The 14,715-nt window shown below is 44.5% G+C and overlaps 1 protein-coding gene across 1 annotated transcript in view; it reads right to left on the bottom strand.

Moving 5' to 3' along the window:
- Nucleotides 1–13,711, bottom strand: part of IGF2R (insulin like growth factor 2 receptor) — a 59,315-nt gene extending 45,604 nt beyond the window's left edge. Inside the window, exons 1-3 of the mRNA XM_040057874.1 lie at nucleotides 13,573–13,711; nucleotides 5,904–6,037; nucleotides 466–590 (exon numbers count right to left, since the gene is read on the bottom strand). Coding sequence (XP_039913808.1) covers nucleotides 466–590; nucleotides 5,904–6,037; nucleotides 13,573–13,676 — 363 coding nt within the window. The 5' untranslated portion in view covers nucleotides 13,677–13,711. The remainder of the gene's footprint in view (nucleotides 1–465; nucleotides 591–5,903; nucleotides 6,038–13,572) is intronic.
- Between the last annotated feature and the right edge of the window lie 1,004 nt (nucleotides 13,712–14,715).

Below are 14,715 nucleotides of genomic sequence, written 5' to 3'. Positions count from 1 at the left end.
TGTGCAGACGAAGCCTAAGGCTTATTTTCGTCAACTATGCTGACCCATAACAGAGGTCAGTCATTCTCTTCAATACTGTTCTATTAAACAGTCATGCCAGGTCCACAGCTAAGGCACAGCCAACTATTAAACAACAGCTCACACTGTTATGGTACCCTGTCCACTGCTGACTCATTCCTCCATATTAAGCTAATAAAATACTGCAGTGCCAGTCATGTAAAAGCATTTAAGACAAAGAAGAGCCCATAACCAGAGCTAAGCTGCACACCTGAAACAATTTTCTACCAGGATTGAATTTTGAAAGCCACAATAAATCATGACCGTAACAGTAAAAGTAACTGGCTCATCTTTAAGCTACGAAGCTTAGTAATCAGTACATCCAAAAGTACAGCAAGTCTCCTTAAAAAGCAAGTCAGAACTACTTGTCATTTCCATTCAAGGTAACAGCACATTATTTGGACTTACCAGTGTTTTCCCACACAGGAAGTTAATATTGCTCTGAATGTGGTGTTCACTGCCTTGCTGCAAGCAGTTATGTGTAGTGTTGAGCTCCAGAAGACTTTCAGAAACCTTTAGCAAGGCTAAGTCACCTAGGGTTTAAAAATGAGAAGGGTGGGGGGAAAAGGGTGTTATAATACAACACCTTCATAGAAGCTCATCAGACAGGATCTAGTTTCAACCACTGAGCAGCACATTAGCAGTCCACTTGAAGACAGTACAACTGAAGATCTTTGTTGATTTTCTGATTTGGAAGATCAGATCCAAGTTAAGACAGTGTTTGATATCTCTAATCACACTTCTACTTTCTCAAAGGCTTTTAGCAAACACTTAAAAATAGAAGTACAACAGCAGGTGCTACTACAAACTAGTCACCTCTTTAAGAACAAAGAAAGCTGTTACCAACTAGTTTCAGTCACAATTCACTCCTTCCTCCTACCAGCTTCTATTTATCAGTTTCTCAGCCTTTATACCATTTATAATAATAGCATCAGCAGAGAGAGCTGAGAAGGAGTCTATCACAGAATGATTTTGGTTAGAAGGTGTTGGAGGCCTGGGACAGAAACAAGAAGGGACCCCTCTGCAATATGCAGGGACATCTTCAACTTGATCAGTTGCTCAGAGCCCTGTTCAGCCTGACCCTGAATATTTTCAGGACGGGCATCTGCAACCCCTCTGGACAACATGTTCCACTGCTTCACCACCATCATCATAAAGAAATTTACCCCTTATGTCTAGTCTGAATCTACCCTCCTTTGGTTTAAAATTATTACCTCTTGTCCTATAACTACAGGTCCTGCTAAGTCTGTCCTTTTTTTCACACAAGACTCCAAATAAGTACTGGAATGCTGCAATAAGGTCTCCCTGGAATCTTCTCTTTCCCAAGCCAACCAGCCTCAACTCCAACTCTGTCTTCATAGGAGAGGTGTTCCAGCCCTCTGAGCATTTTTGTGACCCTCCTCTTGACCTGCTCCGACAGGTCCAAGACCTTCCTGTGCCAAGGACCCCAAAACTGGAGGCAGTAGCACAAGTGCAGTCTCACCAGAGGGAAAACAGGAATCACCTCCCTCGGACCTGCTGGCCACACTGCTTTTGATACAGCTGGCTTTCTGGGCTGCAGGTGCACATTGCTGGCTCCACTTAATCTTTAACCTACTTAATGAAGAACACACTGCTGCCCATGCACTGGAACCGTCTGCAGACAAACCCAGCACAGATCCACCGCCCCAGTGCAAATCCCCCACACCTCCCATCCCCTTTAGCACAGTTACATGCTGCATGAAGAGTAGGGTCAGTGTTTTGTCACTGCACACTGTTCTCTTCACCAGCACTTGACACCAAGGAAAAAGGTGGAACACATTTCAAGCCATGATGAGCACCAGCTCAGGCCACTGAAATGTTCCTACTCAAGCCCATTTTGGTTAATATTCAACACCAACTCCTTTTAGATCTTAGGTGCTAACTCCAGCCTGTTCATTTCTTTTTTTTTGAGAAGCAGATTTTAATCCTGCAACGAGCTTGGTCTGAACTACAGAAAATGCTATAAAGTGTGAGCATGGATCAGCCTCCCCCCTTCCATTTTAGTTTATGCCTACACTAGTGAGAAAGCAAGTCAAATCTGTAATCACTGCAGATAGCAGCTTTGCACCTAGGCCAAATGTTTCATTTTAAAAAACAGTTGTAGGAACATTACCCAACCTATTACCTCTTCATTCAAGACAAGCAAAACTATGCTGCACCCATGTAGTATAGCCTAGAGAACAGAAGAGGAGCAGAAGTCAAAAAACTGGGCAGAAGATGATACATACAGTTTGTGGGTTTTTTATTTCTTGTGTTATCAAAAGCCCGTCTTCAGGTTCTACAGCTTCCAGCACTGAAGTTAACCAAAGTGCCACGCAGCTCTCTTGAACCTAAGAACTACATACTGTTTTGAGAGCACTAGTGTTATTTATCACATGACTGCTTAGAAGATACTGTCAAGGCGTCCTCTTTTCTTCCACAGATTAGCAGAAGGAAGCCAACACAATTTTCGAGGCAAGAGATGCATATAGTAACAACATGCACATGACTTAAAACCCCTCCAGTTCTAAATGTATACAGCTACAAGCCCCCATTTAGCGGGGAACTTATGGCAGCACCATCTGAGGACTCATTGCTCTGTAAGCACTAGGTTGTCTCTGTGCTAAAAACAGAATTGCGTTAAAGGCACTTGTGAGCTGATTCCGATTTTCTCAGTTAAAGTAATATTCAAGAAAAAACAAGTTCAGCCAGTATATCTTGCTTACTACACGCCAACAAGTATGCTCTCTTCCCCCTTGCGTGCTTAAAATTAGTTTGGGAACTTCGTAAAAGTTTTAGTAAGAGTCTCTTCAGTGGCACAGGCCTCATCACACCCTTGCTCACAGGGCAAGGAGTATCAACCCCTCACATGATCAGCTTCCTTCCAGAGCTGCAACCACTTTAACATCAAGCTCCCTCTACAACCATCACTCATGTTTCCTCATGACTTCGGAGCTATGTTGCTCCCACAAAGCAACACACTACATATCAGCTAGTACAGATTTGATCACACAAATTAGCCCAAATACATCATATTACACAGCTGAGCTAAATCAGTATCAAAGACACAGTCCACAACACCTTCTGCTCTCTGACTCCATCTGTTTAGCTACTTAGCAAGAAAAAGGCAATCATGTTAGATATCTAATCAGTTGTCCAGAAGAAAGTGGCATTTAGGTGGCAGCTATCATTTCATGTCCACTCATCCTACAGCAGCTGGACAAAGTGCACATTTCACCGTCAGGTTAGGACATGTAAAGTAATATCTCCATTTTCTAGGAGCAGTCCAAGTACATGACACATGAGTCACTAGGTATCACGGCAAGTTAAAAAGTTAAATAACTACCATGTCATTTCCATTCTCATTGATGTTCATGAACTAAACATTTGCCTACCACCCTTGAAAACTTCTAGGATTACTCAATAAAAGTGCAGAGGAGAGGCCTTTGGGGTCTCCACGCAAACCCTGGTACATCACTGGCACACAGTTAAGATCAGCCACAAGGCTTCCCTAGGACACAGACTGATTATGCCACAGAGCATGTGGCCTTAACACCTCTCAAAGCTGGGAGCAACAAACAGTCCGAGAGCTGTCATCCCTTGCACAGCTAATATTTAAAAAAACAAAATTATTGTTTCCATTGATTTTTTTTTTAACTGAAAAAATTAAGAACTGATTAAGCCCATATTTGAAGAAAGCTTACAACTTAAAAAAAAAAAAAAATTAACAGTTGACAAATTGCCCTTCTTCCCCCAAATAAAAGTCCTTCATCTGCCCACAGCTTTGGCATACAGGTAACCTCACGTCCTCTGGATTGCTTGAAGACAAGTATGTGGTTTAGCTGGTTTAGGTAACCGGGAGTCTATACCTCTCTAGATCTGGATCAGAGAGATTCCTCTTTTCTCACTAGGAGTGATTTTTTTATTTTTTTTTTAATAAACAAGCTTGATAACCCATTAGCATGATCTCAACTCATTGTGATGGCGGTGAAGCTCCAAGGCATTTAGAGGCATAAGCAAGAACAAAACTTGGACAATTTGACCAGTAGAACAAAGCAAAGTTCAATGATAATGTTAACTGCTCACCTTGATTTCACACTTTATTGTGGGGTAGTTGAAAACAGATCCCACTTGAACAAGATTCATGGCTTAACATTTGAAAGTCATTTCAAACTGCCTTGGCAAGACCACAGTATATCTGTTGCTAAATCCTCTTCCACTCAGTAGCACAGAGGCACTCAGGAACTCAAGGTTTGCATACAGAGGAGCATTTGATACTGCTCAGTCATCATCCAGCTCTATTCTCCTTCCTCTCTCCACAAGAAGTGTGGAACAAAACCTACAAAAGCCTCTAGTTCTCACACTTCCCTAGGAAGAACAGATTTCCTCAATCTCACTTCACCTGCCACATTCCAGTCTCACCCAAAGCAGCATGTTAAAACAAACGCTCAGATGCTGATTTCTTTTCTAATCCACAAGCAACTGAAGCCTCAACAGCATATGAGCTGAGACCCCCCTATCATCAGGAAATAAAACTGTTTCATTCCCAAAATGTACAAACAAGAATAACAGCATCAAGTGCTCTAACATGGCATACTCCTCAGGGAAGATGCTACACTGCATCCAGTTGAAATTTGAATAAAAATGCAATCTAACCAGTCATCCCAGAGAACTCCGGAGCCTGAATATACCTTTTATTCATGCACTCAGTGATTCTCTGTAAGCCTGGTGCCAACATCAGCACTCTAGTTTGAAAAGCACTGATTGACCATAGACTGAAACTAAAGTATCTCTACTGCTAATAGAGAAGTGTGGGGAGAATGGAAGCTGACTAACTTCTGTGCACTGGCATACAGATCAGAAACACCCTCCTCCTCCACCATGTTCTGGCAGTTCAAGCTCAAGCAATTCAATGAAGACTCAGCTTCTTTTAAGAGCTGTCTGCCAACGGCTGGCAAGTTTGGCGAGCATGTTAAATGAGACTTCAGATCTGCAAATACCATGAAGCAGCCTGAAGAGATACTGCTCTTCAGAATGCTATTACTTTATTCTATTAGAAGTTACAGTTAACTATGAGAAAGCCTCTTGAACAGTACTCACATATTATTGTTTTGTTAGCCAAAACACAAAAGCAACCTTGAAAGCGACAAACATCCATGAAAATAAATAACATGAACTCTTGAAAAAATACTGTTCAGAGCACAAGGTGCTTCTGACTGATGAAATCATCTGCATGTGTATAGGAATGCACCAGTTTCATATTTAGATCAGCATGCACAAGTCCGCCTCTCCTCAGAATACCAAGGACATCTGTGAACTACTGAAGTCATCACCAGATTTGACAAGTGCAACCACAACCAGAGAACTGCATGTAATTAACTTCCTTTCCTAACTTGAAGACGACACCCCAGACACATAGCAATACTCCCAAGACTGCATTACAGAGAGTATCCTGCCTCTGAACAAAGACCTGATATTACATCAGGCTAGGCTGAGTATACTTTAGAGATGTAACTTGAGCTTTATCCTGTGTTCAGTATTTACCAAATTGTGCACAGTCCAAATCCTGCCACAAGCAGATGCACTTACTGTACCAGAGGTAGCCTTGCATACTTTCACACTAGATTACAGTTAACTAGAGCATAAGATACATTTCACTATCCCATAAAGTCATTATCTACAAGCAGATCACGTTTTACCAAATCTCCCTAGTGAATCTACAACAAAACAAAGTTTTACATAGTTCCAAGAAGGGGGAAATCTTTGCTTACACATCTGACTTTGCAATAGTTGTAAGACCATCCATTAACATGGCTCTGAGCTATCTACAAGACTTGTTTACTTACCTACAGACAGATGGGTATTCTTCTTGACGTCATATGCACAGACTGCACTTGTCCTTCCACACTCTTCAACACCAGAACAGAAATTTATTTTATAAAGCACCTCTTTGGCTGCATCAATTGCTTTCCAAGTGTAACTGAAAAGACAAAAATGCCTGTCAGTTGGTATTCAAGTTGCCTGAATTGCATATCATCTAGATACCAGTCCCTGAAATAACCAAGTTTAAGGTTAAGAGCACCACTAACTTAAATTCCTATTCATGTTTTATATTTGTAAATACCAGAAATACTTGCTATTTTGTTGGGACTTAGAGCAAAACAGATTTAACCACTTGTTGATTGTAACATTGAGTCCATTTTTCCCTTTCTTGAACATCCAATTATCCATTCTTCCCCATCAGACCCCTGTAAAAACCACCCTAAGGATCATCACCTGTGCTATGTTATTCTTGACAGCGTGAAATTTCTCAGATGTCTTTAACAGGCTGGACACTACTGCACCTTAGTGTCCTGCCCAACAGCAGTGGTAGAAGTGCTAAGTCTAAGTGGAATAGAGCAGTAGAGCCACCCAGCTTCAGGGTCAAAATTGGGGCTGAGAGTCTTACAGTATTCAGACCAAAAGATGCTAACAGCGCTTTTTAGGGCCTAGCTGCACCTTTAGGCGTTATATATATATCAAAACCAAGCAGAGCTATCCTCAAGGCACTCTGGGAAAGATCACACTACCTAGCTACAGGCATATCAGAAAGCCAGCTGTCTAAAAACTGGAAAAGGAACACGAAGCTCAGGTTAAATATAACCGAGAATAAATCCAAGTAACAGCAGAAAAAATGCAGCACAGTTCAGAGGCAGAGCAAGGATTCCTTTGCCCCACAGCAGGCAGTATGACTGCAGTGAAATGTGGTCAGTCGCATGACACAGCATTGCTCAGTTTTGAGGCAGGCCCAGGTCATCTAGTTTAGAGCCAGGAGCTCTTTAGACAGCCTGGCTTACTATCAGGGTGCTCTGGCCAAGCTCTGTTAAAAAAGCACAACTCAATAAATGTTTGCTGTCACCTTGGCTCAGCTACCGCTCTTCTGGTGCTGGCAGCAGCCTGCATCCTCTGGACACTTGATTTTTGCAATGTAACAGATTCCCCAGCTGCCTTTCTATTCCAAGTGGAAACCTCAGTAGGATTAATACAGACTCATCAACACATCAGAAAACTGAGGACAACACTGACTTACTAAGCATCCCTGTTACTTAGAACTCACACAAAACTTAGTGCACCTATCTGACTCACAAAAGCATTTGTCTTAATGTACAAATCTCAGCTGATAAGAAGCTTCAGGTTTGTTTCCCTTAGTCTCTAGGTCATATGTGTTGCACCACTCAGCATTATCATACTCCAGATCCCCCCAGGAGGAGAAACCATTCCTGTTCAGCTCTGAACTCAAGTCCGCGGATGAGAAAGGGGCAACAACATTTTTTTATTTTAAATCCCCTGGGGAATCCTCTCAAACCCAGTGCATCCGACATCTAATCAAATAGCCAGAAGTAAGATACTTTTCCATTTTAATTACTGACTGCGGGGCTCTTGGATTCCCTGTACTACAGCAGTCGTGTTCATTTCACGTGGCCGGAAGAATTTAGGGACAAATACAAGAGCATTCTCTGTGAACTCAAAAAACACAGAAAGTCTTTATATATTAGTATATTATTATATTTGAGGCTTTATATCCTAATATAAGGGTAAAAAATAACTTGCCAGGTATTGAGTCATACCCAAAACACCAATAAAAGTATGTATTCAAGGACTGTCTCTCAATCCTGGACAAATACTTGCCATTATTCTTTCCTCATAAGCAGGCAGACATGACCTTTTATCATCAAACTGATTAATTCTCTCAGCTAGTCTGTTGCATTTCTGAAGTAGATCTAGGTAATATTGATGCAGGAGGATGAGGAGAATTTAGATACAGTACAGAACAACCAAAGTTCAGCAATGGAATAAAGCTTCCCAACACACAAAAAAGAAGTTAGAAGAACCTGACTATCTTCAAGGGCTCTGAAAACAGCAAGATATTAAAACCAAAACTGGTTTTATATCCAGGAGAAAATGTGTTTCAATCCAAACCAAATTTCTTCACAATGAAGCCCCAGAAAGTTAGCATTTCTCAAACTGAGAACTGAAAATTTCTCAAGGATTCTGTTACTCTCTTTGACTTGTTTTGGAAGATGACAAAGAGGTAAGATATGATACTATGGCACAAAGTTTTTGATTAAGCTGGGGTGTTCTTCAGTGTGTTGTTGTTTTTTATAGAGACCTTACAAGTTAAAATCTGTTTGTGAATGGAACAAGAATTTAAGTCCTTCACACAACAGAATTATCACTCAGAGATTAAGGTTTTGCTTTCCCAGTTCCATGTTATGAAATAGAGGAAATCAGCACCTTCAAGTCAGCTCACCCACAGGCCAGAAGCAAAAGAGAAACAAGATGAGCAGCTTAAAGAATGGAAGCAAAGTAGCCACTGAAGCCAGACCTTCCCCCTGCCCTGTCACAGACCCCTGGCCAGGGAAGGTAGAGGAATACTTCAAAACAGTCTGCACAAAAGAAATATGAAATCCAATGTTCAATTGTGTTCCAAACCACAACTTGAGGGGCACAAAGAAGTGAAAATCTAGTGCCATTTCAGAGTAGTATTGCTTTCGTAGATACTACAGAGACTTCTACTTTTTTTTTTAATGTGTGGGAGGAGCAAGGTGAGATTTATTCACTGTGAGCAACAGCAGCCTGGATGTAGCCTAAGCAACTGTTCTCAGAGAGATGCAAAGTGCTTTCACAGTAAAAGCAAGAATTATTTATCAACAACAAGTAAGACTCCTGGCATTAAATCAGTACCTTCAAGTTGCATGTGCTCTACTTTCCAGTAAGATACAAGCTGACCTCCCTACTGCAATCCATAATGGAAACAATCTCTTGGCAATCACATTGCCCATCCTGACCATGTGAGTCACACGGACTGGCTTCCTCCAGCTTGCTCAGCACTCACCTCCACCAGCGGTGAAACCTGACATAATCACCTCTTTGCCAAGGCCTGATGAAGTTATCTTGTTTGAAGGGCTTAAGTTATCCTGCTTCAATGCAGTTGAGCTAGTTTAGGGAGCTGTTATATCAGCACCTTTAAAAAGCAACAGCCGGGATCATGGGGTGGGGTGTGATGCATCCTCTGATCCAGGGAGCCCAGTACAGATGCTACCTCCCAGATTAAACCATTCAAACAGCCATTTCTGGAGCAGTTCAAGGTCAGGGCTCAAACACGCCGTCTGCCCTGAATAAAACTGCCAAAGAGTTATTTTTGCTTAAACCACAACATTACACTTGTTTTCTGATAAATCCAACTGTGAACTACCCCACAATTAGAGCGATGAAACATACACCCACATCAATTCCCCCCCCAGGGCAGGCTCTCCTGTCTCATGCCAGTGTTGCTGGCCCAAGCACCTGACACAAGCTGGGCTCAGGGACTGTCCTCTCTCAAAATTAACTCAGCAACAACAACAGGTGTGTGTGCATGTGTGTGGAGGGGGGACTGAGCCTGGCCAGTTCCCCATCTGGCTCACGGTGGTTTCTGGCCATGCACCAGCAGTGGGAGGCACAGAAGGAGGCAGGGCCAGCTCAGACCACTGTCAAAAGCAGTTGTGCAAGCAAGGTCCAAACGAGTTATTGGGAATATCCTTGCCTGCAGGTCAGCCTTTCCAGCTATCTAGCATTGTTTTTGACACACTGAAGCAATCACACAGAAAAGACAATTAATCTATTTTTCAGCAAGCTGCAACACCAAATGAGAGCTCTGCTTTGTTTTTTTTTTTTAACAAAGCAAAGAAGCAATATGAAAAAAATAACACGAGGAAGGGAAAAGCAAGCCTAGTTTACTTTGTGATGAGAAGCTGAGGCAATGAAGTCAATCAAGGTGCAGAAGGCTAACTCCCATCACAGCACGTGCATCCCAATGCCAGAGCCTGTTTGAGATCTGAGCACTAGGGAACTGCTTCAAATCAGCAGAGCACCAGAGAGACTACTGCCACCGATCCCCAACAATAGTTCAAGCTTTTGGTTCTCAAACTGTTACCCAAGGGATGACTGCTGGGAAGAAAAGTGCACGCTGCTCCAAACAGCTGTAAAGCACAGTCGCAAAGAATCATGTGTTTCCTCTCTGGGGAATGCACTGAAATAACTCATTTTGCTGAGGGGCTGTAATACAGACGACCTGGCAGGGAGACAAGGCAACCTACAACCACAGAGTTGGAAAGCAGATCCACATGTGATTATGCATCAGCACGATTTTGTGCCCAGATGCTTCTCAGCTACCAGAACACTGCAGACATTAAACGAGCACCCAAAGCTCTTTACCAGCAGCTTCAACCAGCACAATCTCAGGCAGTAGTGCTGAGATTTCCAGGATGGCCACTGTAAATCTGAAGCTTGCACATCACGTGACACTGAAATCACTATTAGATATGACTACCATTTTCACACGAATGCGTATGGGGGTAAAGAAATCGCTATGTCAAAGCAAGCTCTCCTTACAGAAAATGAGAGCTCGAACAGCACAAAGCATAGCCATCATTATGCCTCAAGAGCTTTTTAATGCATCCCTACTCATGTTTAATTCTGCTCTAGCTCACCCATCCCCTTTTCCAACTATCACGCACACTATGTATCTTTAGGCAACTTTCTTGTGTGTGCATCATGCATGACAGCCTTACAGCTACACCACAAGCCCTTCTGCTTTTCACATCCAGAAGACATTTGGTTTTTCATGCTGCACTCTAAACCACATCTACTACACCGTTTTATAGAATGCTTAAGAAAAGGGGTAGCAATCTGAAGTTTAAGTACTCAAGAGCTGTAGGAGGTGGCTCATGCTGAAAAATCACATTCAGACATTACAATGGCAGCTTCCCAGGCACATGACACAACCATTCACATCGGTACACAAGTCCAGCAAGATCTTATTTATAACATCTCCCATTTAAATATGTCAAAGCACTTAACAGAGCTGAATGAGTGCACCCAAAGGTCACCTCTCTGTACTCAGCACGTGCTTCTTCACCAAGGCCAAGCAGAACACTTGGGGTTTCAAGGGTTTCAAGCAGCAAAGATCAGCACAGTTGTGGTTTCACAACAAAGGCTGAAAAGACAGTGTTCTGAATGAACAGAAGTGTAGGTACCGTCAGCTGTAGGAGTTGTTTTATTAAAAACTATGCATTTAACATAAAATAGAACTGATTTACACCCCCAAAATTTGAAGTCTGTGTAACAGCAAACCTGTGTTGTACAGCAGTTTGAGATTCCCTTACATCCACAAGTCTAAAGATCCTTGAAGTTATGCACCAGCTCCTATCCTTGCAAGGGGCAACAACATCACTGGTCATTAAATCACCTCTTATTCAGTATAGATTTTTCAGGCAAAACAGCCCACAGAGGAGGCAGTTTGTATTTGCTGCTCTATCATCACACTCAAAACATATTCCACATTTTTTTGTTAGGAAGAAAGCTACACAGCAACTTTTGCAGAGTTATGTGAAAGTTGAACCCAAACTGTCAAGACTTCTTTTGAAGTAGATGGACTTAAATAACATGTCACAAAATTAACTCTAATTCCAGATTTTTTCTTCCATCATAACATGAAGAATACCAGGGGAAGCAGAAAAACTGGGAAAAAACAAACTGGCCAGTAACTTCCCATATCCAATCAGTTCCCTGTATTCTTTCCCAGCTACTCATACTGCAGCAATCCTGGAGAAACCTCCACACAGAAGATAAAAAAAGAACTCCAACTGCAAGTCACATGACAGCCCCAGTCAGCTGTCGGAGCACACAAGAACAAAGGAGAAAGCATAACCAAATCAGTGACTGAAACCATGCCTTTAGACAAAGTTGCAGAGAACGAAAGCTTTTCTTTTCACGAGACCATCCAAGCATACCAGCAGTAAGGCTACACAAAACAATGAAAACCTCCAACACAAGTTTAAGTGGCCTCATGCCACAGTTCTTGCACAAAACAGTTTTGACACCTCTCCTACTCCCCGCAAAACAGCTTTCCTACTCTTACTTAAAGGAAAGCCAGTGCCTCTTCTAACCCCCAGCAGTTTCCCTCTTTGCCCACCTTTTGACATTCACACACCAGGCACAACAGCTGCTACAGTTTCACCAGCCCTACTACAGCACACAAAACCCAGGACACTGTTTTCCTAACAGCTGTAAAACCTTGTTTTAAGCCAGTACAAAAACAGGTTGTTCAAGGAGTTGCTCTGCACACTGACATTGTAACTTTTGGCTGAGAAACCCACCGGTAGTGTGTTTGCATTTCCTGCATCACTTCTCATTTGGTATAATTTTTTGGCAACTGTACCCAAGAAGAAACTTTACCACTGAGCTCCATGGGGACTTCCCACCTATCAGACCACAAGTTCTTATTCTTTCTTTTACCCACTATGAATTACTGGACATAAGTCCTTCAAAGCAATTTTTTCCCCACCATGGCACAACAGCAAATACACGTTTTTGAAGCAGTACCTCTTAAAAGGAAACCTGCTGATTGTGCTATCTACGTGCAAATTATTTTCACTTGCCAGTAACGAAATTAAACCAGCTTAAGTAATTTGCATCCGAAATAAGACTGCAGGTCTCTCTGTAGCACTCTCAAATATTCCTCTAGTTACAGGCACACAACAAAGCCAAGACAGACATTGACAGGACTTAACATTGCCCTCAGAGTAGGAACTGCTTGACAGGCAAATAATTTAGGGAGAGTTTGCTTTTTTTTTTTTTTTAAAAAAAAAACCCAAACAAAACAAACAAACAAACACACACCACCCAACAACAAGCCAGCCCCCTTCCCACCCCCCCCCCCCTTTTCATCATTTAACAATATCATATCCCAGATTCTACCAGGGGGACAGCCCATTTCCCCCATCTGCCCTTAGTGCTACACTCACTCTGCTACACTGAAGCCTTAGCCGTGACATTGATTGAAGTAATGTGTTCCTGTATGTACCCTGCATATTCTGGCTAAATAATTAAGAAATTAAGACCGGCAACATATTGCTGCTAGATTCAATTCACGGCTGAAATCGGAGTAGAAAAATGTCGAGACACGAATAACGGTGACATTTCCACGTGCTAAGTTTCCCAAAGCTTTCTTAAGTCACCCGTAAGTAACCGAACGGCACATAGCGATATCCTTAGCAAGAACTCAGCTAAGCGACACCCCTTCCAAACCAGCAACACTTCATGTCTTTCAGACTAGACCGGTCATGGGCGACTTGCACAGAGCAAGCCTCCTGACGCTCTCACCCGCAGAGATCCACGCAGAGAGGTCCCGGAGGGCACCGGCCCCTCAGCCGCCCCTCCAGGCTCCCAGCCCGGCTGCGCGCCCGCCACGGACCAGCCTCGGCCTCACGCCCGGGGACACGGCCGCCGCTTTCCCCGGAGATCCCCGGCCTGACCCTTCCCGGAACGGGCGACCAATAGGCCGGGCGACCGGGCCCGCGCTGCCGCGTCCCGGTGCTGCGCTCCCGCGGAGGGCAGGAGCGGCACGGGCATCGGGAGACACCCCCACCCTCCCGTACCCCCCCGGTACAGCCCTTCTCCAGCCACCCCCATGGCGTCCCAGCGGCCGCCCACCTGCACAGGTCCTGGTAGGAGCCGGGGAGCGCCGCGGCGGCCGCCCCGGAGAGCGGGAGCAGCGCCAGGAGAGCGCCGAGGAGCAGCGAGGCCATGGACGCCATGGGCCGGGCTGCCCCGGGACGTCAGGCGGCGCCGGCGGCGCGTCATGTGACCGGCGCGCGGCCCCGCCCCGGTCATGTGACCGCCGCCATGTGCAGGCACGGCGCTCACGTGATGCACCCCCCCTCCCCGCCCGCGGCGACACCGCGACATCGCTGTATCGCGACACCGCCACAGCGCCACCCGCGCGCGGGGCACCCGCGGCACTCCCGTTCCCGGGCTGCTCTCCGGCCGGCGGAGGTGCGCGGGGGCTCCGCCCGTGGGGCGCACTGCCAGTGGGTTGGGGTGTCCCGGAGCGTGTCCGGCGGAGGGCCACAAAGATTGAGGGACCGGGGCGACTCTTAACAAGGACAGGGTGAGGGAGCTGGGCCTGGGGAAGAGACCTCGTCAATGTCTATGAGTATCTTAAGGGGGAGTGCCAAGAGGATGTTTCCAGGCTCTCCGTGATGGAGCCGAGTAATAGGACAAGAGGCAATGAACAGAAACTGATGCACAGGGTGTCCCAGCTGAGCGTGAGGAAGAACTTCCTTACCGTGCGGGTAACCGCGCACTGCAGCAGGCTGTGCAGAGAGGTTGTGGGGTCTCCCTCACTGGAGATACTCGAAACCATCTGGACACAATCCTGTGCCGTGTGCTGTGGGACAACCGTGCTTCAGCAGGGAGGTCGGACCATATGACTCACTGCGGTTCTTCCTGACCTGTGATTCTGTGATTCCTTCTGTGATCCTGTGGCTTGGTGGTTTAGTCAAAGAAATGCTCTTTGGAAAACGTTGAGTAGGGTTTTAAATAAGTTATTTGAAATGCGCAGTGAAATCTTGTGAGAGACCAGGAAAATAAACCCATTAGGCATGAAGACCGAGGAGGCAATGACAGTGATGTGGTTGGTTGTCTGGCTGCAAGAAGTATTACTGCAGCAGGGAAGCTGGTGTGGTGTAGAAATTACCCCTATTTCAAACAGAGGGCAGGAGGGGAGGCTTGCACAAGGCAGCAACCTTGTCAGGAGGAAGTGGAACACACACTGTCCAACCTCCACTGCCTCCC

The sequence above is a fragment of the Hirundo rustica genome, chromosome 3 (genome assembly GCF_015227805.2).
Source record: "Hirundo rustica isolate bHirRus1 chromosome 3, bHirRus1.pri.v3, whole genome shotgun sequence".
In the NCBI taxonomy this organism is placed as follows: Eukaryota; Metazoa; Chordata; class Aves; order Passeriformes; family Hirundinidae; genus Hirundo; species Hirundo rustica.
Note: the sequence above shows the minus strand (reverse complement) of the source record. Positions and strands in the feature narration are given on the sequence as shown.